We start from the raw sequence: 22,426 nt of genomic DNA on the forward strand, positions 1-22,426 counted from the left end.
GCAATTTTTTTATGGAAGATGGAGGGGGTATCCCATTATAAAATGAATTTCCCAAGGATGCTGCCAAACCTGCTTTAGGGAAATAATTGATCTTGTTGGCCTTGTTCTCACCGTGCCCCACCCCATGTAGTACCATTGTGGGTTGTGTTATTCTATTGCATTAAATGCTCATCTCAAGGTTAAAGAGAAATGGAGAGAGAAAGAATTTCCCAAAGGGATTGGGCCACTTATTTATAAATCCCTTGTCAGATGTCCTCGAGATTTCAAGGCCCTAAAAGGGGGCCTCCCTGTTTTGTTCCATTACCACGTAAGTGACAAGTCTTGATCTCTGGCAAACTCTTGGTCACCCCCTGAAATACATAGTGAATGGCAGAAAGGTGGTTGCCAGGACCCCTCTCCCAGGCCAGAGAACACCTCCAAACACCCCACCGACGGACTGTGCACCTGACAGTAAGTCTAATAAAGGGGGTCAGAGTCGAGGCGACATGATGCTGTCATTTGTGAGCTCTGTGACCTTGGGCAAACTTTTTAACTGCTCTACGTTCCATCTGCAAAATGGGGGAAAATAACCTTACCTCACCCACAGAGGTATTGCAAAGATTCAATGAGATCATGCTTGTCCCATTCCTAACCTAACCGACAGAAGGTAACCACTACTGTGGCTCCTATAAACCAGTGTGGTTTGGTGAAAGGAGTATAGGCTTTGACCCTGACACCCAAGTTCAAAGCCCACCTCACCACTTATGAGCTGTGTGATAAACAAGGTCAATTAACTTGCCTGAGCATCAGTCTTCATATCTGTAAAATGGGTCCCTAATGCCAACTTCCAAATGCGGCTTTAAGGAGTAGAGAGTATGGTGTAACGGATAGAGCAGCCGCCAACTGAAGCCAGGCAGGTAGAGTGAGTGAGTAAAATGGTGTGGAGATGACGAGCTGGAGTGTCTAAGCAGGGTAGCCATGACCTGGTGCCAGCCAACCGTTACCATCCAGGGACTCAGAAGTCTGAGTCTATGGTTGTTAGATCCGATTTGTTGAGAGTAGCAAGAAATTTTCATAGAAAATTCATCAGTTTTTAAATGTTGGCAAATGATTAGAAGTTTTTCAGGCACCTTTGTGTAGGCTGCCAGTGGTAGATTGTATTTTCAGTTGTGTACTCATACCCGTTGCCATTGCAGTCTACAAGTGGTAAAGTATATTTCCCCACCCCACTTATGTTGGATTGTCCTTGCGACTTGCTTTGGCCAATGGATGAGGCGTGAGCAGAATCTGCGCAGAGAAGAGCATGCCCTGGGGATCCGCTGTCCTAGAAAGGGACCTGAGGGGCAGACCTGAAGTACAGTTGCCCCAGGTGACCCACAGTCCCATGAGTGAGAAAAATAAAAGGTTTGCGGTCAAAGCCTGCTGAGCTTTGGAGATTATTACAAAGCAAAACCCAACTTACATACCCTTGGATTCTCAGTTTGAGACCACCCAGGCAAAGCACCTAGCAAGTGCCTGGCACACAGTGTGTGTTTAATAGATGGTGGCCCTTAGGATTATTCTGGGCCGGACAAATCTCATGGGGTTTCTTAATAGAAGTTAGGCTTAAGCCAATGTTGTGTAAAATGTTTGTTTTTTGCTGACTTGACCTCTGAAAAACTTGAACAAGCCCGTCTCTGCTACCTCTTACCTTCTTAGGTACCTACAGGGATAAATGTCACTTTACGTTGTGGCATAAAATTACAGACTGTTTGAAATGTAATGGAAAAATGCATGGTAAGCAGTGGTTCCATGATTTCTAGCTTGGGAGTTTTTAACTCTATCTCTTCCACCAACATGTATGATAGAGTTTAGATATTAAAGATTCAGATGGAAATGATTAAACTACTCAGACCTAGAAATGTCTAGTGGGACAGTGAAGGGTGTTTAACAACAAAAACAAAAATTTGTAAGGGAAGAACCAAGGAAGAAGCAAGCACCAAGCGCTCTTGGACCTCAGAGGGGACAACAGACCCTGACCAGAGTTGGGGAGGCATCTCTGGGGACCTGAGAATCAAACTGGGCCTATAAGAATGAATAGCTTTGGTTATGTAAGAGGGTGGGGGATGGCATTCTAAGAGAGAAAAACATATACAAAGACACGTGTGACCTGAGCACTTAGTGTATTCCGGAAAATGAGAGGAGTCTAGGCAGATAGATGGTGAATCAGGTTCAAGTGGGAAGTGGCTAAAGATACAAAGTAAGGTAAGCAAGGACCAGGTTGTGAACTGTGTTGGATGCTGTAGATGTTTTCAAACATGGCCACCATCAGTTTCTCCCCTCCTTGGAGGCACCTGCTACTTACCCATCAAGGAGTCGAGTCTGTGCCTCCAGCCCTTGAATCTGGGCTGCCTTGATGGATAGCACAGAGAAGTGATGGTGTTTCAGTTCTAGGCACTGGCAATTTATGTTTCTCCTCTCCTGGGATGCTGGCTCTTGGAACCCAGCCATCATTCTATGAAAGCCTTATGGAGAGGCTGCACGGGAAGACACTCCAGTCAACAGCCCTGCCTAAGCTCCTACCTAATAGCCAGCAATGTGAGTACACCACCTTGAGTGTCTAGCCCAGCCTAAGCTCTGATGATTCCAGCCCCATCCAGCATCTGTGCCCCTAAGTGCAGCCCACCTGGTACAGACCAGTGAGCTCTCAGAAGGGTAACTGATAATAATAAATTGTCTCTTTAGTCTCTGAGTTTGGGGTTGATTGGCTATGGAGTAATAGATAACGGGAACAGATGTCAAACAAATTGTCCTAGGCATCATCTGTAATGATTGCATACTGCTGACTTTAAAGAATTGATAAAAGAAAACCTAAAATGGTCAGGTGGGATGGGGGACAAACCGGCCGTTCTCTTAGCAGTACACTAGTGGGGAAGCAATAAAGTCGCCATTTTCCTCTATTTCCTTTGGCTCTGTTGCTATTGTACTGTACATTTTCCTCCAAATGCTAATGTTCTAGGGAAGCAATGTGATGTTCTAGAAAGAATCCAGGCTTTGTAGTCAAGGGAGATGCAGAATCAAATCCTAACTGTGTCACCCATGAGCTCTGAGATGGGACAAGTCACTTAATGAAGCTGACTGTTGCTGCCCGGCCCAGAAGCCCTTTCTGAGACCAGCCCACCCATGCGAAGATTCTAGGACTGTTGCATTCTAGTTGGCCTCTTTTCTGCAAAACAGCCCTTGGCTGATGGGTGGCGTATTTCTGTAAAGTTTACCACTTCCTACACACCCTGGGGATGGCCCCAGATGATGACTGACCAGTATAGGTGCACAGAAGTCTGGCGGCTCAGCCCAGGAGGGAATAACTGTGCTCAAAGCCTTCCCCTGCACCATGGACCAGGCTCAGGGAGTAGGCTACCTGAGTCTGAAGCTTTCCTAGGCTCTTTCCCCTTCCCTATCCTACCCCCTCCACTCCCTTAAAGATTTCTTTACTGAAGAACTCTCCCTCAATAAATCTGTGCCAGGGATCCTGGTCTCAGGCTCTTCTGGGAATCTCAACCTAAGACACACACTCTCCCTTAGCTTCTCTTTTTCAAGCCCGCCTTTTCCAGAACTGGCTGAGATGATATATTACTATGGCCTGGCACTTCGTACACACTCAGTTAATACTAACAGATTTCCTCTCTCATCTTCCTCATGGATACAAAGCAGAAAAATATGATGAAAGTTCTTTAAACAAAAAGTCCTCACGTGAATTTTCCATATCTCTGTATTGCAAATCTTTTAGAAAAACAGGCAAACCGAGGAAATGATTTTTTAAAATGGGGAGATTAAGGCTTACTTGGCGGAGTTGTGAAGATTAGCTGAAATAATGTCTGTGGACCTTAAATAGAGATGTTTGGTACAGAATAAGCACTCAGTGAGTGGAAGCCGCTGCCCTTGCATTTGGCCAGCCCCAGGAAGCCAGGTCAATCCTTCCTTTCCCATCCTTGTGTCCTCAGCCAGCAGAGTGCCTGGCACATGGAAGGCACCCCTGTGTCTGCCCAAGTAAACTGCAGTGAGCGGGGAAAGAAACCATACCTTATAAAGATGGTGCAGTTTTCACAATTCCATTCCATCTGGAGTTTGGGCCATAAATCCAAGCTCAATACTTCTCATCACTGTGGGCAGATTTCTCTGCCAGGCTCACAAACACCCAGACTCACTTGCTTTGGTCGTTAACAGTTTATTATTGGCACACTTATCAGTAAAGCATACATAAAATACAGCTGTTTTATAACACACGGAGCCACTGTGTCTTTACATGTATAGAGGAACATATTAATATGCAAATGGAAAAATTAGTTCTTTTATAAAGTTTCACATAAATACACTGGAATTGCTCCCAAAGAAAAGTCCCCATAAAAGAACTAGGTTAGGGCTTTACAAAATATTATACAGGAAATATACTATGAAAAGAAACAACAGTCAACTCAGATACAACAAAAAAAACACAAAAGAGTTTCAGATTTATTAAACTGCCCACAAAATTAATGGATTACATGGCTTGAAAATATTTGGATCAACAGAAATTTTACAAACGCATTCATTCTCAGGGGGCCAAGTGCCTTTCTTTACATAAAAATCTGCCTTGGTGTCTCTGATGACAAAAAGACATTTCTTGTTTCAGCACTCGGGCTCGACTGAACCAACTCGGGCTCGAGGACCAATTGACATTAGCTCGGCCATAAATTACCCTGCTGGGCCCTCTTAGCTGTTACCCAATGAAAGAAAAGGTGAAGGGGAAAAAAAAAATAAAGGTACATTTAAATTACTTTCCAAAAGTGGATTTTTTTTCCTTTTCTTTTTTTACTGAAACAAGAAACTCTCAGATGCAAGTCAAAAAGCAGAAAATATTTTACAATATTAAAAAGTCTATCTGTAGTTGGGTTCGGCATAGAATGAGATCCTGAGCACTGAGGGTTTATTGACAATATGGCCTTCGTTGGATGGTTGGGTGGGGCGGGGGGGTGGGGGGGGGGAATGAAATTAACAAACGTGGTTAAAACCGAGCCAGGAGAAGCGCTAGCGTTTGCTCTTACTTTAATTACGATCAGTGCCAGTATCTGTGTTACCTGTGAAGGCCTCCTGGGAGGGGTCATGGAAGTTTACTGGGAATGATCCTCTCAATTAAAAAAAAGAAAGAGAGAAACTCAGATCACTGCGGTTTAGAAATCGGTATTTGCTTGGAAAAGTTTTAATGTCTCCTCCTTCCTCTCCTGTGAGTAAGGATCTGAAATAGTGAGCGTAACCCACGGGGGCTATTGACAGTGGATTCTGGAGCTGGTCAATCTTACTGGGAAGCTTGGGGTGGGGGGTTTTCTGATTTGGTCTCTTGAGTGGCAGGAGGTTTACTGTTCCAAGGGCTGCTGTTCCCCAGGGCGGGTGAACTGGTGAAGTCTTCCTCGTCGTCCATGCCGTTGGCCGCATCATACTGCGTGTTTTCTAATCTAGTGATTAGCCTTTCGTCCTCGTCCCCAAACTCACCTCCCATCAGAGTTGGCTCTCCTACCACCATCACATCCTGTGAACAGCAGCTGACATTATTACAGGGAAACCTTGGGAGAGAGAAGCTCAGCTTAAAACACTAGTGGAGGCGCTGGGGGATCTAGGACAGACACACTCGTGTCCTGTACACCGGGGTCAAGTCTCAATGTCGGGGGGCCAAGACGCATATTGGATTTTTCTACAGGAAATAAACATCGCCTCCTGATGTGTAACAACCACGCGAGTTTATGTCCTTAGTGCGCAGCCTGACACCGGAGAACGAGCAATGCTAGCAATCTGCAGAAATAAAAAAATGGATTTTTCAAAATTAAAAAAATCCACGCTTTTCAACTTGCCGACACTGGGGACTCTTGAGAGGGCTGTGGAACCTTCTGCTGGGTGCTTTGCAAGACCTCCAAAAATCCACCACTTTTACTTAGGGCCTCTGGATGGCTTTGGAAACTAGCAGCCAACACGGGGAGGATGCAGTTCTGCAATAGTCATGCAACTCATTCCAAACGGCATTTTCTCTGTCCCAAGGACGGTATACATTTTAATTGAAGACAGATCTCTCTTTTCTCTACTCAGCCAGGCCCTTTTATGCAGCCGATATCCTTGACATTCTGCTACTTAATTATGGTAATTAATTTAGGTAAAGTTTTCGATAAAAACAATGTTCACACTGATTTGACAATTTGCATAGCTAATTAAGTCATTAGCAAAAACCTGCTGATTGCCAACAAGCCCTGAATTTACCATCTGTTATTCCATGGTGCCTGTCACCTATCCCCACACAGGCAACCCCACCACCAATCTGGGCAGTAAAGAGAGCCAGTCTGTCCAGCTGGTGCCATAAAAGGAAGATGAAGAGCACTAATTGTAATTACATTGATGAAGCCAGTAGTCATCAGAAATGGAAGCATGCAAGAAGAATCCATCTAATCACTCCTTTAAGTACAAATTGTCCTTCCATGCAAACAAGGAAGCCACCTACTGTAGCTGGGAGCTCTGTGGCAGAGGCACGCTGCAGAGGCACGGGGACAGGGGAGAAGAACGCATACACAGGGCACAGCTCTGGCCTCTCTGTCCCAAGGGGACCCTATGGGGTTGATGGGTGACATGGGCATGGGACAGGACACCTGTCAGGTGGATCCTGCTGGGTGGGCTCTGAGCAATAGTCTACTTAAGAGCGCCCGACTGCCATCAGCCTCCACTGAGGCTGGAAAATCAGGGCTGGCCATATGCTTTTGGAGACGTAAGTATGCATTTTCTGATAGGGAGGCTAATTTGCCTTGACAGCTGGGTAGACATTCTTTTCACTGGGGCAAAAGAGGCTTTCCTGGAGCAGTATATTAGTGGAATACTGTCTGTGGTCAGGAGAGGGTCCAGCGGCCCCGCCAGGGTCCTTCTAGAATTTTGAAGGTGCCAGTTGAACAAATCCCTTAGTGACCACCTGATTTGTTTTGGAATGGAAAACCTTGTTTGTTTGATTGATCGATTCTCCTCGAATTAGAGGGGAGATAATCAGTAAGCTTCACACTGTGTTTTCAGACTAATCACTCTTGTGAATTGATAACAGTGATGTTAAAGAGAAATGCCCCAGATGAAGCAAATGCCTAAAATATGACCTGGGAAGACTCAGCAATCGAGGTACTGGCAGGATATTCAGTTGTGTGTTTCCAAGAATGTACTTATGATGCCACGAAGAGCCAGACATGACACTGACATGTAAGAGACTCGTGAGGACTCTTAAAGTGAGATGCAAAATAGACACAGACTCCGAGTGGCAAGAATGCTGGCAGGATTTTAAATGGAATGTGGCCTCTACCTGACCCATTGGGGTGTTGGGGATAAAAAAGTGTCACTTCGTTGTAGGCAATTAGGAGACCGCGCTTACGATCAGGAACAAAGGCAGGCGGGAAGACCAGGTTAAGATGGGGTGGAGGACAACATGAGGGTTAATTCCACCAAATGACCTGTGTGTAGCACACTTTGAAGGGCTGGGGAAACACATGCATGACGTGTCACGGGGCAGGAGAAGAATGTTAGAAGCGACACGTGGGTCTGCATTAGTACTGTGAGTCCAAGGTCATTGAGAGAGGCTGGGAGAATGGGAGGAGGTTAAGCATAATTTGGAAACAGAAGAAGCCAATTTAAGCGTGATATTAGCAGAGACGTTCTCAACACGCCAGATGCCTTCATTGTACCAGAAAATAACAGTCATTCCAGAAAAGTACTATGAAAATAGTGATTTAAATCACTTCAAATGGGGCTTATACGGGCTCGTAATATGTTTGGTATATCTTTGTTCCAGGAACGGCTGGAAAAGGTGCCCAGGCATGGATATTTTGGAGCATCCTAAATTTCAGAGAGATGCCACATTTGCCTTACTGATTATAAAACGTATCCTTAGCCAGATGCATAATCATGCGTGTGCGTGTGTGAGTGTGTGTACACGCATGTGTGCATGCGTGAGTGATTAATAGATGGTAAGTTACAAAAGAGATGTGTGCTAAGGATTTCATATGCATGTAGATACCTGAGGCCACTTACACAGTTACGAACACCGCTCTACCTGGCTCTTCTAAATCTCTGGGCTAGGATAGGGGTTCTCGGCTCAGAAGGGCTTGGTTTGTTATCCTCACACAAAATGAGTGGAGACACCACGTACATTCTGGGCTCCCTCTAACTAGGGGATGTTGGCACCGTTTTCCCCACACGCCCCACATCTTTAAAAGTCCCCCCCAACATTCAACATCGGTAGTGAGAGATGCATTTCCTTCCCGTCCCTGCTGTCTCGTGTGTCCCACAGGAGGCGATATTGGTCCATCTGAGAGTAACCCATATGGTCTCGACTCCCCAGGAAGCAGACCTCTGCTCCTCGCCAGAGGCCTGGAGGTGCCACCAGCTCTTGCCCGTGTCACATCTTCTCACTAATCCCCCGTGCAAGGACCACCAACCTCTGAGGAGGACTGGAAGTGACTCCTTTCAGGGCCCCTCAATGCTTCTCCTTAAATTGGCCAGAAGGGGTCACTGCTGTTGAATGACACAGGTCTCCATCCCTCCCAGGGTTGAGGCTGCAGTTCGGGATCGCTCCTAGCCCCTGCTCATGGAGTGAGAAGCAGAATCCAAGGATTAAACCCTAGCCCTCGCCAGACACACACGTTGCTGCCGTGGCAGCTGTGCGGACCACAGCCGTGGTCGTGGTAGCACACCCGATCTGTACATGCCTTCGGACAAGGCAGCTAAGGCCTGCAGGTTGCATTTCTATTTAAACAGGAAAGGGGTGCTGGTCATTCAGGAGACAGGGTTAAATAATGTGGTCCCTACAAGCCAGCCAGGGCTTATCGTTCGACGTCCATTCAGCTGGAGGACAGACAGAAATTTACACATTTTCTTAACCTGGATGACTTCCCTGTTTCTCTCAGCCATCTCTAAGTTTTACTTAATGAAAACATCCTTGTTTGCATGGCGGGGATAGTGCTGAAATTCTACTCGCACTTTCTAACGGCACCTTGTTCTTGTCCAAAGGGTCTCGACTGATTAAAAACCCTCTTGACACAGGTATCTTCCACCAAAATGCAATTGCAGGTTGGGAGGACAAGAGCATAATGGAGTAGAAAAAGTTAGGTGCTCTTTAAAAAAAAAGGAAATGATTCCGACTAGGCCAGGTATGTCAAAATACATGGATGTGTATGCTCCTATTCTATACCCATGGCAGACATCACTAATGGATGGCCCACCAGACCCAGTCCAGGCCTCAGAATCTTTCTCAATACTGTACCCTGTGAGCTGAAGCCAGGAGTCTGAGCTGGCAGGAGAGAGGAAACCTCTTTATCACTTTATTAGACAGTGAGCTCTTCAATGACAGAGCTTGGGTGGGTTTTTTTTTGGTTTTGTTTTTTTTAAATCTTGCTATTACCAACACCTGGTATAGTGTGGGGCACATAGTAGGAGCTCAGAAGACACTTGTTGAACCGATCTGAATTCTTGCAGCCTTTAAGTAGCTATGTCAAAGTTCCAGAAATCTCTGGAATGTACTTTCATTTGTTCGTGGAAACTAACAAACGTTAGTTTCTAAAACTCCAGAATTAGATGAATAAATGGGCTGCTTATGTGCACTTTTGGGGTTGATTTATTTACGCCTGGCCATTTTTTTCTATGCATTTTCCCATTTAACCAGGAGTGGGTATAACTTATTGGCACCTTAATAAAAAGACTGTTTTTCTCCTTCAATTTTTTTTTTTTTCCCTGACTCTTCTGGGGTGAAAACTCAGTTCAAAAAACAGGGGTAACTCTGGTATTTTTTAAGAACTACAATCCCTAGCAGTCTTAAAATGAAAATGGCACCTATCCCACAGGCTGGCCACTCTCTCATGACCTTTTCTTTCTAATGCAACAGGGATGACAACCGTGTCCTCTGTCTGTGGAGGACAAGAGGAGAGGCCAGGTAATTCTCAGGTACTGACAGGGTTGGTTTTAGCCAGAGAACTGACCAATGGAAAATGGGAGAGAGTGGGTGGGGGACAGATTTGAAAGACACAATTAGAAGTAAGTGGAGAATCCCCTGGAAATGAAGGTCCGCCCTCACATGGAGGGAGATGGAGCAGGAAGAGAAGCAGAGGGTGAGGCCCACAGACCAAGAGAGGGAAAAGAGCGAGAAAGAGGGAAAAGGTAAAATTGCACTGGTTGAGAGAAGTTACAAGAAAGGGCACATTTTTGAAGACATAGTATCTAGAGGGTACCTATGAAGCACCACGAAAATCCCAGGATTTGAAGGATAGTCAAAAGCCTGGTGAGGGTGATGTGACAAGGGCAGCAGAGAAGGAAAACCCACAAGTCATCGTGGTGGGGAGAAGGGGCAAGAAATGCTTAAAGACGCATGAGAATTTAAAAGTGGTAAGTGGTCTCGTACTGGGATGAGGAAGTCAGAGTCAGGAAGGAATCAGGCAGAAGGGAGCAAATCGAGGAAGAAAACATAGGAGGTGAAGAAAGTTCCCGCCCAGTTTATTTACCCTCTGTGGGGACGCCCTCAGCTGTCAGCTTTGGAGTTCAAAGAAACCCCCTTCTGAGTGGCCCATTTCCTTTGTCAAGACCCAGAAATGAAAGAAAGGGGTCAAGAGGTCGAGAGAGTTGAGACCAAACCAGGGGCTGAGCCTCCCCCTAAGCTAATGAAATGGGAAAGCGAAATCCACTGAGCTGCATTTGTAGTGGCCTTGAGTTAATTACCTGAGTCTTAAAATAAGAGGGGATGCCCGTGTCTGGGGGCGGGGGGGGGGGCGTCGGGGGGCAGTCGAAGGACAATCTGGAACCTTAGTGCCAGGAGCTAGTTTCCAGGGGAGCACAGGGTCGCGGTGATGGCGTTGAGAGTCCCTTATATGCCACCAGCACCCTGCTAAGTGATATTTTAATTAAACCTTAAGTGACATATCTCCTGTCTACGACTCTGAAGGCTTTTTCATTCCGGTCCCACTGCAGCACAGACTCTTCATATTCCTTTCTAAGTCCCAGTTTGTAGGGGAAGGTTTCCAGGACAGAGCTCCGCCCCCTCCTCCCACCCCGTGTCCCTGCCTTCCCCTCCCCCGCCCCCCACCCGGCCCAGAAGGTCATTGCAGCTAAAAGAGACTTTGCCGTAGGGCCCCTGGACTCTGGAGACGACAGGCAAAGGCAGGATTTCAGCCTAAAAGGAAAGCGAGACTTACAGGTACCTGACTGGACAGACTCAGGTTGGCGGCTGGCGCCTTCTTCTTGCTGCCCGTGCTGTTGGCGGTGTTCCCAGCGCCGCTGTTGGACGTGCTGCTGGTGGAATTTTTTCTTTTTCTCCGTTTCGTTGTCGGTTGCCTTGTGGGCTCTGCTGCAACATGAAACATGGAAGGAGGGTCAGTGCCAGGGTGACCACCAGAATACGGGCCCTCCAGGGAAGCCGTTTTTTTGTAAGTTCAAAAGAATAGGACTGTTGATATTTTTTCCACTTCTTTTAACTTGACGAAACCTAAAAGAAGAAAGCTGCTGATTTATTTGTAGCACACAATGACTGAAACTCTTTTCTTTAGTATCTTGATAAAGTGATTTGTATTTAATTGTTCTTCCTGCTGTCATCTACTGTGTGTGTGTGTCTGGAAGCTCTTAATATGTCTTAGGGTGAGTTACACCACTACTATAGTTTGAACTTAAAATATTATTACCATTATGAATTTGGGGCAAAAAATTTTTTTGCGGTCTACCCTCTTTTTATAACAAAAGGAGGGCTCTGGGACTCCTAGGGAACCTCCAGGGGTTGAGAGAAGTATGAGCTGAGCTCAATTAAGTGAACCAGTGAGTTACAGCAGCACCTACTGGCTAAGTGTCATATTGCAGCCCAGCTCTATCGCACACTGAAATGTTGAAAAATTGGCCAAAAAATTTGTGTGGGTTTTTCCTGTAACATCTTATGGAAAAACCTGAACGAACTTTTGGGCCAACCCGATAAAAAGAAGAGGAAGTGTCCATCCCATCAGCCATTGATGTGGAACTCAGGTATTTCCAAGCTCAGTAGAAATACCCATGCTTTGGATCCTGGTGTCTAAAAGATGCAACTAATTTCAAAATCCCTGGGGAAAAAATGTCGTAGTATGCTACAGCCAACATATTAATGAAGAGAAGCTAGACCTTTTCCGGAAAGGTCTGTTTAGAAATAGAGAAAAAATATTTTGGACCTGAAGGATGAGGCAACATCTTAATGGAAGTATAGGGACACATGGAAATGCGTAGTAAAAAGAATATTGTTTATTTATTATGTATTATGAGCATGACTTAATATTTTCATATTTTTAACGTTTTCTATGTCATTATTTTATATTCACGGCAACTCTATTAACTAGGTACTATTATAATCTTTGCTTTGAGAATGAAAAATCTTCAGAAGCCTGTTCCAGGCAGTTACTAAATGAATTGGAAATGGCATGTAAGAGCATCCTTTTTGCTAACCCTATTCTAGATCCAACTCTGATGGAGAGAAGGTAAGCCAGGACCATACTGGAACTAAGTGAGGTAACCTTGTAGCACTTTCTTGAGGCATCTATACTGCTTCTGATGAACAATGGGGAAGATCGCCTGGAAGGTCATTTCAAAGACCACTTAGTCCATCATGTTATCTCTGACTTTTGATGAAGAAGGAGATTATGTTTCTATTTATATAACATATTTTCTTTCATAAATATTTTATCTCTTATGTTTAAAGATTTTCATCAAAGGGCCTAACATCCTTATCCACAGAGAGTTATGGGTGCTTATTCGGAAGGTTATGGAAACAGGAAACAGAATTGTTCCAGCTCATGGGGCTGGAGGAGAGTTGAGAGGTACATTCTAAAGTAAAGCAAACTTTTAAAGTAAAGCTGGAAACCCAGCTTTCCCTGACAGGCATCTTCTTCCTTTGACTTGAATTGAAATCGGCTGCTTTTAAAAAAAAATATTTGTACTTTTTCATGGAATTTTGGGGAAATACACCTACATGGTATGCTCTGGATTACTCGCACTGGCAGTGGGTAGCTGTGGTAATAGAGTCACGAATTGAAGACATAAAAACTTATTGTGACATAGGGGCCTCCACTGATTAGCTTCAGCTAACTTTGGCAAGTTACTACTTTAAATCTCAGGCCTATTATATCGAATGGGAATAGCAAGAAATACCTCATAAGGTTGTTGTGAGGATTCAGTAAGAGAATGGAAGGTCTGAGAGGGCTGCGATTTGTGACTGTTTTCACGTAGTGTTATACCCACAGTGGCTAGAGCAGTGCCTGGCACCTAGTAGGGGCTCAATAAATAATTGTTGAGTTAATGACTGAATTAATGAATAATATATGAATTATATGTGCACATGTTGCGAAATATGTGTTCAAAGCATTTAGTGAGCGAAATTTTTTCCTATGAAGGCTTATTGGTACTGAAAGAGAAAATAAGGCCAATTTATGCACATTTAATACATTTGAAAAATAATGTTCTAAATGTCTATAATTCCTGTAAGATGGGGATGCAACTATTCTATGTAAAACAATGCTCATTTTTCTCAGCTTTCTAAGTATGTACTTGGTTACATCTGCTATATTCACTTTATATAAAATCCCTGGCCAGTTACCAGTGGAAGGTGACCGTTATATTTTGTGATTCAGAAGGCTATGTGCCTCGTGTTAATAGTTACTCTTTATAAAAATAATTTTTAGCGAATGGATACGTTTTGCTTTTATGATCAATGAGGCTCGACACATGCCTGGGAGTGAAAATGTATTAGATAGAAGGACAATTAATGATGACTCGAAGCAGTAATTTCAGAACCCCAGCAGGAGACTATAGTATCTAAACTACATTCTAGGGAAGTGAGAAAAATGGAGTCTTTTATGTATTCTTTTCATGATCAGAGAACCCTTTGATATTATATACCTTAAAAAATAGAGCAAAAATATTTATTTATTTCCTTCCTCCCTTCCTCCTTTCCTTCTTTCCTTCTCTCCTCTATTCCCTCCTATTCTTCCTCTCTTCTTCCTCCCTCCCTCACTTTCTTTTCATAATTTCTACCATTCTTCAAAGAACAAACAAAATCACAGTAAGGCATGAGCAGCCACCAGTCTTGTCCAGCGGAACAACCACTGGACTGGAAGACAGGAAACCTGGGTTCCGATTTCGGCTTTGTCAATATCTTCTTGGTAACATTAAATAAATCAATTTCCTTCTGTGGGTTTCAGGTCCTAATCTAGCAAGTGAGGAGACTGTAGAGGATGGTCACTACACCTAAGAAGGATGTTTGCCCTTCACAAAGTCAGTGTCTTTGGGTCCAATATCACGGTCAGAATATCCCTTATAAACTACTTTGCCAATACATTTATGATCACTTCCTTTTCACATGCCTTCATCCCCAGAAGAAGCCTCAGAAAAAGCATGTAGATGGAGAGTGAAGAACGAAGTCATACCTGGCGGCGCCACCATCCGCTGCCACTTCTGAAACAAGCAGGTCTTCAGGCAGTCTCGTGGACTGAGGTTGTAAGTTTTATGTCTGGACATCAGTTCCTGCATTGGCTCCAGTATTACACACAACTGCAAGGAGTTCAAAGACATCGGTGTTTTACTACTTGATAACATTATTTGCAATAAATAATGTTAACAGCTGGAATCCAAAAGAAAGCTTAAAGGTACTTCACCTGTGACCCCGGGTTTTGATTTTCTCCGTGTAAGTTTGGAGGAAAAGAAATATTACCAACACTTGATAATGCCCACTTAATTTACTATCATTTATAATATCATATTATAGCTGAATGTGGTTTATACACACAAACATACACACACACACACACACACGCACACATCTCCACACATTCTGTACTGACTGTTGGGTGGATATATGTGGTTCTATTCTGAATTGAAATGATTCTCTCTGGTTAAAGAAAAAAGCTCTCTTCCATGGAGCACAGCATGCTCTGATTTCTACTCTGGTCTCTGTTGTAGTTCCTGTTTGTTTAACCACACACTGTGAGTTACAATGCTAGTTTATGTAGATTATGTGGCAGCGAAAGCCATCCTTTAAACTTTGGAGAACAAAGTGGCAACTGTATACAGGTACGTTTTTGATCCTAATTCTGATAAAGGGCCACGATGAACACTATTTTATTTTTATTCATATACTCATTTGTATTTTACACAAGATGAGAATGTCAGTAACATATGCTGACTTTCATTCAGTGTGGGAGCTTTTTCTGTGGTTCTGCACACGGTCGCCCTTCTTCTCTCCCTTAGTTAGATCTTTCAGCTTTACTTTGGTCCAAGACCTCTGATGACAAAGATTAATGAATGAAATAAGAAGGTAAATCCAGTTAGGATTGCCTTGGAATTTTCTGAATTCCTTCTCATTTGGAAGCTTATCAGAATACTGCTGCATTGAAAGGACTGTTGCTAAGAGGGCAAAGACCAAGACTAGGAACAATGCATCCATTGCTGTTTCAGTTACAGCTATACAGACATTGGCAATGCACCTTCCCATGTGGAAAAACGTCATTTTATTATGAAAGGCAGATGTGCAGTCCCCATGTTCATTGGGCCATCGTTTTCACTACTCCCTTCCCTTCTGCCATTTCTCACCTGAGTATTTCCCTAGGTTCCACACTCCTTATTGTCCACTGGTTCCCTCTACCTGGAATTCTCTGCTCTCCCTCTTCCTGGCTAATGCCTACTCATCCTTGAAGGCAAAGTTCCTTCCTCTGTTAGGCCTTTCCGCCCTGGCTCTGCACCTCTCCCTGTGCGGGTTGAGTTGGATGACTCTACAGCTCTCCCATAGCACCCAGCCCTTTCTGCTCTACAAACTTACTCATTTACGTTTTGTAACCATCGGCTTCCAAGTCTCTTTTCCACTCGACTTTGAACTCTTTGAATGCTGAGACTATGCCTTTTATCTCTGTGTTCCTAGATTTGGCTCAGATGAATGGATGCATTTAAGGAGTGATTCTTAGAAAGACTGGAGTACCTTTCTATGCCAATGTTCCTCAAAGTCTAAGGAACACTTCCATCAGAATCAGAAGAGTTGATTATTAAAAATGCAGACTTCCAGACTCTGCCCTTTCTGTTTCACTGAGTCTGGAGGTGGGGTCCTGAATCTGTATTTTAAAAAAGCATTCTCCCATTTAATTCTGATAAATATTACCCAAAATTGAGATCCACTGCCCTGCATATGCTGGGCTTTAGAAGAGACAAATATAGAAGCAAGACATGCACAAATCCCCAGGGGTTTCCAGCTCAAATTCCTCTCTCTTCTTACCCCCCCCCACCTCACTTTTCCATGCCCTTCCTCTCTTCTCAAGTCTAGGCATGATAATCAAAATTGCCTTCATCTAGAAAAATTTCTGAGCCCTTTTTACCTATCGATGATCTAAACTGTGCCAGAACCACAAACCCCATTTAAGGGCCAACTCTAATCTCCTTCCATCTGCAGTTTCTTTGGAAGAAGAGACTAAGATTTCAAAGCCTGAACAACACAGGTGCAATGTGAGCCAAAGAGACAAAGCTACTGGACCCTAGTGTATCAGGCTGTAAAGTAATGAGATCTGGGTTAGTTATGATGCATCTTCAATCTTGTCTATCTTCTTGTTTACTTTGGAGTCCTTTTTGAAACCTAAAATGTTAATAAGGAAAACCCTGTGAAAGAGGGAGGGTTACTATGCAATTAAGTCCATATTCCAAGACTGCAAGTGTGTATTCCTCTACTAACAACTCCACACTGGAAATCAAAGTATGTGCAAATTACAGACAACCTCAAGTCTTCCCCTGTCACTCATACCAAATGGAGTGAAGGATTCCACAATCATCTCTACACATAGAGATAAGAATGGATTATCCACCAAAGAAGAACCACTGCTAGCTTCAGACAGGGTCAGAAGATGTTTGCATCTATTATTAAGCTAGGGCAGTAAGAAAAGCTTTCAGAGAAATTCTAAAGACTGGGAAAACTTTTTCTTTCAACTAAAAAATGTTATAAAGGTTTTAAAGCCATTTCCTTTTTGTCCATTCCCATTCTTGAGCAATTGACTTACAGTGGCTATAAAATACATGGATGGAGTGGAACAAACATGGACTTAGAAACCAAGAGATCTAGGTATAGATTTTGAGTCTGTCACCAGATGCATACCCTTGGATGAGCCACTTAATAATGCTGGGTCTCAGTTTCACCTGTAAAACCATACCCATCTTGTATATTGTTTGGGAAATTTGAGATAATACGTCTTGACACATAAGTTCAACAAACAGATATTATGATTACATATTAGCAAGCACAGCACAGATTGCAAAACAAACCACGTTTCTATTACTTTAAATCAACAAGCATTTATTGAGTTTTCTCCTAAGTGTCAGGCCTATTTGGACCTAGAAAGGAGAACCCATGAGCTCATTTTCTCTTTCTTTTTTCCCCAGGTACCTTTCCTCTCGGGGTTTTGGGCAACACTTTTTACAGGTGCTAATCCTCAGGATTTATCCCTTCCCCTTTCATGTAAAAATATCTTCCCGTTGCTGTAACCCACCCCAAAGGAATTTGCATCTCTGAATGCTAATCAGGAATCCCCAAAGTCATTTTTCTTCCAGTGGAGGGGTACTGGGCTGGAGAGACAGCCCGCCCCTTATTCATGTATGCAAATGAGCCTCCAGCTCTGGCACAGAGATGGTGCCTTTGCCAGGCTGCGTGCTGTAGGTGGCAGAACTAACTCAGACAAGAGCCTGCCTTCTCCCGTAGCAAGCCAGTGCATCTTGGCAACAGCAAAGGCCTGGGGCCTTATGAAAGGAGACCAGGAAAGTTCGGGGAGTAGGTTCCCTCAGTCACTAGCCAAATCCTCCTGGAGCCAGGATTCCTGCTCTCCCTGAGGTCTCAGACCCCCTTGAGAATCTGGTGAAGGCTATGCAGCCTGTCTTCCAAATTTTATACAAAATATCTGGAGGTTTATGAACCCTCTTACACTCCCATCCATTGATTCCCGGTAAAGAGTCCCCTGTTTGTAATATATATGATCCAGGCTACAGTATAGATGCCTTTGCCCCTGCCCTACACACACACACACACACACACACACACCTCACTCCAACGTCAAAGGCATATTAATGGAACTGAGCATAATAGCACAGCATCCTTTGATTTATAAAGAACGATTTTATCTGTAAAGTTGTGTCTGCTACAAAGTTCCCAGTGGACCAGTCCCTTTGCCTGAAAAGAAAGGCCTCAGACAGTGACATCTGCAACACTGCAGCATCATGAGTGAGTTTGGTCTACACCTGCGGGGGGTTGTTGGAGGTGTGAAAAGATTTCGATCTAAAATAGAACCGGAGGATAGGAAACAGAGACTCCCAACCTGCCCTCAGAGGACGGGAACTTAAGAAGTGAGAGACTGATTTCCCATAAGTACTTGATTTAGAGATGATGGAAACTTACTTCCGGACCAATGAACAGCTGCCAAGAATCCGTCCCCATCCTCAAGCCAATGAACTTGCTGCTGGGACTCTGGCTGGACCTCCCTGTCTTTGCACTCCTTGTCCATAAATACAGCCCATCCCTAATCCTCAAGGGAGTCACTGGGGCTGGCTCACAGCATGTGTTTCCTTAATTGCAGTTCCTCCGCTATTCCTGAATAAACTCAATTTCTGGTCATTTGAGCTTGCCTCAGTTTACCTCTTTATTTGGGTTGCCTGAAGATACCAGGAAGAATCCCAGGGCACTGTGCAAGGTGGCAGGAGCTAGCAAGGCCTGAGACCTCTCTTTGAATAGGAAGCCCCTGCCAGGTCCACTTAGAATCGCAAAGAAAACCACTGCCCATTGCCCATCCTGGCAAAGCTCTGAGGATGCCTTTGGGCAGATTTAGTGAGAGTTTTAGGCTAGGCTTGCTCTCCTTATGCTTCCGACATCATTTTCTGGGATTCTGGCCCAGCACTGACCCTTTGGTATGAAACCAAAACCTATAACCACAATGGTGACTTGCTGAGTGAGTGAATGAATGGGTGGATGGATGGATGAATGATTAACAGATATCTTGGCCAGATTTATAGCAAGGAGTCATTTGCCAGTAGCAGACAAATTGGGCATTGTCCTCTGGGCTTAGAGGTGATGAATTTGTCCATTTGATAAATAACGGATTGCCTCCTCTTTGGAGAATGCTTTGTACATGTGCACATGTATATACCCAATTACTACATGTCCTGGCTGGGCGGGGACATCTTAGCTCAGTCTCAGGACTTCTGTCTTTGTTCATAGTAACAAAGAACCTGGTAGATCTAGACAGTAACAAAGAGCCTAGTAGATCTAGACAGTATGCTATTTTGTTTTGTTTTCATCTGGCAGTTCTCCTGGAGAAATTTGATTCTCCTTAGCTACACACCCACACTTTTTCTTTTTGCTCATCTCCTGGCCTGAACCCAGGAATGGGTGATGCCTATCAGAGTTGGCTCTGGCCTAAAAAGCTGATGCCTTGGGGTTGGCATTTGGCTAACTCCCAAAGCTGGGTCCTGACAGCCAACATTTAATTCAGTCTTTTCCAGATCATGGATGACACACTCTGAACTTGAACCACTGACCTACTCTTTGCATATAGGTTTGTCCAGGGTTACTGTGTCCATAGCAGCTCAGGCCTTTGCTCATGTTGTTCTTGCCTTGAAGATCTTCTTCCCTCCTCAGTCATCTTAGCCGGATATTGGCAAGCTACAACCAGTGGGCTAAACATGGCCATGCTTATGTATTGTCCAGAGCTGCTATTGTGTTACAATGCCACAGTTGAATAAGTACGACAGAGTCTATATGACCCACAAACTCCCAAAATATGACTATCTGGCCATTCACAGAAAGGTTGCTGACCTCTGTCCTAAACCAATGCTACTCAAAGGAGGTCATCTGCAAACTATTTGTTATGTGTCCTTGACTGGATAAGAGCTTGAGTTAGAGTATAATTCAGTTCATTGCCTCTTTCATTAAGAAAGTCTTGTGTCAAAAATTAACTCAGATGAACTAAACAATGTGTTCAACAAGGTAGTTGCTTTACATTCCAAAGCAAGCTCCTTATTTTGGTGTGGCTCACTAAGTGATCCACAGTCTGGCACGGGTCTGCAAACCATATCTGAGTCATAATAGTATGACCATTAAGGTCCTCCATGGTCCAGCTCAGATCTCACATCTGTCTCTGACCATCCCCACCCACAAAGGACTCTTACTTCTGTTGCACTTATTACTAACCTACGTACATCCCGGAGTTTATATTTGCATTGGGAATTTTTCGTTCTTGTGGACTTGTTTCATCTCCTTATCTATTGCAAGCCCTATTTTATTTTTCTCTCCCTCTTATTTAACATGGTATTAGGCATACTCAAATATTTGTTGAGTCATAACTTAATAATCGCTGTGGAGTATCTAAACTATGTTTGTCCCTGGAGTATGTAACTGACATATATCATTAACCCTCACCACCTCCTGGTCCACTTTTAACAGGTGAGAAAACTCAGACTCAAAGCCAGTAAGTCACACAGAGCTGATATTAAAGAGTGTGATTCTTATAATGTAAAGGTTATACAACCATCTGAAGGGCAGAAAAGAGGTTCACAGTCAAGTTTGCCTGACTTCAACCCTGTGCTCCTAACTCCTTACTGCTCTGTTGTCTAACTCTCTGAATATGAATGGCCTAAATCTCTGCTAAGATACCAAGTTCCAAGGCTCTCCCTGTCTTTTATATTGTTCCTTTCACATGGTATTGTGCAAGGAACAATATACACACAGAGAGGTGTATCTATACACAGAGAGGTGGGTGATACAGAGGGGTGCAGGCTTTGGAGCCAGATTCATCTGGATCCAAACCCACTGACTAGTCTGCCATTTACTAGCTGTGTGTTCTTGGCCAAGAATTTCAGCCTTGGGACTTCCCTGGTGGCACAGTGGTTAAGAATCCGCCTGCCAATGCAGGGGACACAGGTCTGAGCCCTGGTCCAGGAAGATCCCACATGCCGTGGAGCAACTAAGCCTGTGCGCCAAAACTACTGAGCCTGTGCTCTGGAGCCCGAGAGTCACAACTACTGAGCCTACGTGCCTAGAGCCCGTGCTCTGCAACAAGAGAAGCCACCACAATGAGAAGCCTGTGCACCGCAACGAAGAGTAACCCCCGCTCATCGCACCTAGAGAAAGCCCACGCGCAGCGCCAAGACCCAATGCAGCCAAAAATAAAAATAAATAAATAAATAAATTTATTTAAAAAAAAAAGAATTTCAGCCTCTCTGAATCTCAGTTTCCTCATCTGTAAAATGGAGATACTGATATTTATCTCTGAAGGTTTGAAACAATATCTGTAAATCCTTAATGCAATGCCTGGACCAAGGTCAGTGTTCAAAAGATGGAAATTGGTATTATGATAAATACTGGTTGCACCAGTGGTGCAGTTTCACTGAGCCAATACAGCAATGTGTGATGTGATTGGTTAGCTACTCCGGGAAGTAAATTATTTGGTCTCCTTGAGACTTAGGGGGTCTAAATGCTCTAAGGGATGGTCATCAGGCCAATGGTCCATGGCATTTTAGCAGCTAATGTCTCTGATAATAATCCATTTTTAGAATTCAGTGATAAATACAAAATGTTCAAATCCATAAACCAGAGTCCTTTTTCTTTTCTTTTTCCCCTGGTAACCTACCCTTCTGGCTAACTCTGAATTAGAAAGATATCAGAGGGTGGGGATGATTAAGAACAAGCTCTTATCTAAGGGTGAAGGAGTCTCTCCTAATTAAGAAACACATCACAAAAAGAGATCTTATAGTAAAACAATAGTAAAATATAACGTACGGAATATAAAAGGAAAACAAAACAAAACAAGCAGATAATTCCCCTAGAAACAGATAAGAATGAATAACAGGCATCCACATGAGTAAAACCCACTCTGCCTCCGAGGATGAAAAACAGGAGAGGGAAGGAAATGCTTTCCCTGAGAAGCTGTGCAATTCCAAAACATCAGATTATGATTTGGGTTTATTTCCTGATAGGATTAAAGGTAGATTGATTGTCAAATTCAAAACATCCTCTTTTTTATCTGAAGATTCAACCAGGGGAGCCTTTGCCTTTTCTCAATTGTTTTGCAAATTGATTACTCAGGGAAGTTATCACATCCAACCCTGGAGATTGGCAGCTCTCTCCAAGCTCCAGGAGAGGAGGGGGTATAGTGACAGCCACTCAGGACTTGGAGGGACCATCCTCTTCCAGAGCAAGGAGTCATGCATGCACGTTTCAATATCTATGCCTTGATCTCAATTTTGAGGCTGCAAGGAAGGGCGCCTATGCGTGGTCACTGAGGCCACTGGCTGCTTTTCTGACCCACCCTCAGGAGAGAAGCGTTGGGCGATTTTCCTGAGCTACAGAGCCAAGCTCACGGTTGTTTTCGGCAGCACCAGTCAGGCCCATGAAGAGATGGTTCAAGGCTTC

The 22,426-nt window shown here is 43.9% G+C and overlaps 1 protein-coding gene across 8 annotated transcripts in view; it reads right to left on the reverse strand.

Moving 5' to 3' along the window:
* Positions 1-4,167: 4,167 nt before the first annotated feature.
* Positions 4,168-22,426, reverse strand: part of LDB2 (LIM domain binding 2) — a 391,280-nt gene continuing 373,021 nt past the window's right edge. The window contains exons 6-9 of one of the 8 annotated variants that reach the window (XM_061192126.1): positions 14,427-14,550; positions 11,193-11,338; positions 8,445-8,587; positions 5,436-5,521 (exon numbers count right to left, since the gene is read on the reverse strand). In XM_061192126.1, the coding sequence (XP_061048109.1) occupies positions 8,483-8,587; positions 11,193-11,338; positions 14,427-14,550 (375 nt within the window). In that variant the 3' untranslated portion in view covers positions 5,436-5,521; positions 8,445-8,482. The other 7 variants (XM_061192123.1, XM_061192125.1, XM_061192122.1 and 4 more) reach the window with 7 other exon arrangements.

Source organism: Eubalaena glacialis, chromosome 5 (assembly GCF_028564815.1).
Source record: "Eubalaena glacialis isolate mEubGla1 chromosome 5, mEubGla1.1.hap2.+ XY, whole genome shotgun sequence".
Classification (NCBI taxonomy): domain Eukaryota; kingdom Metazoa; phylum Chordata; class Mammalia; order Artiodactyla; family Balaenidae; genus Eubalaena; species Eubalaena glacialis.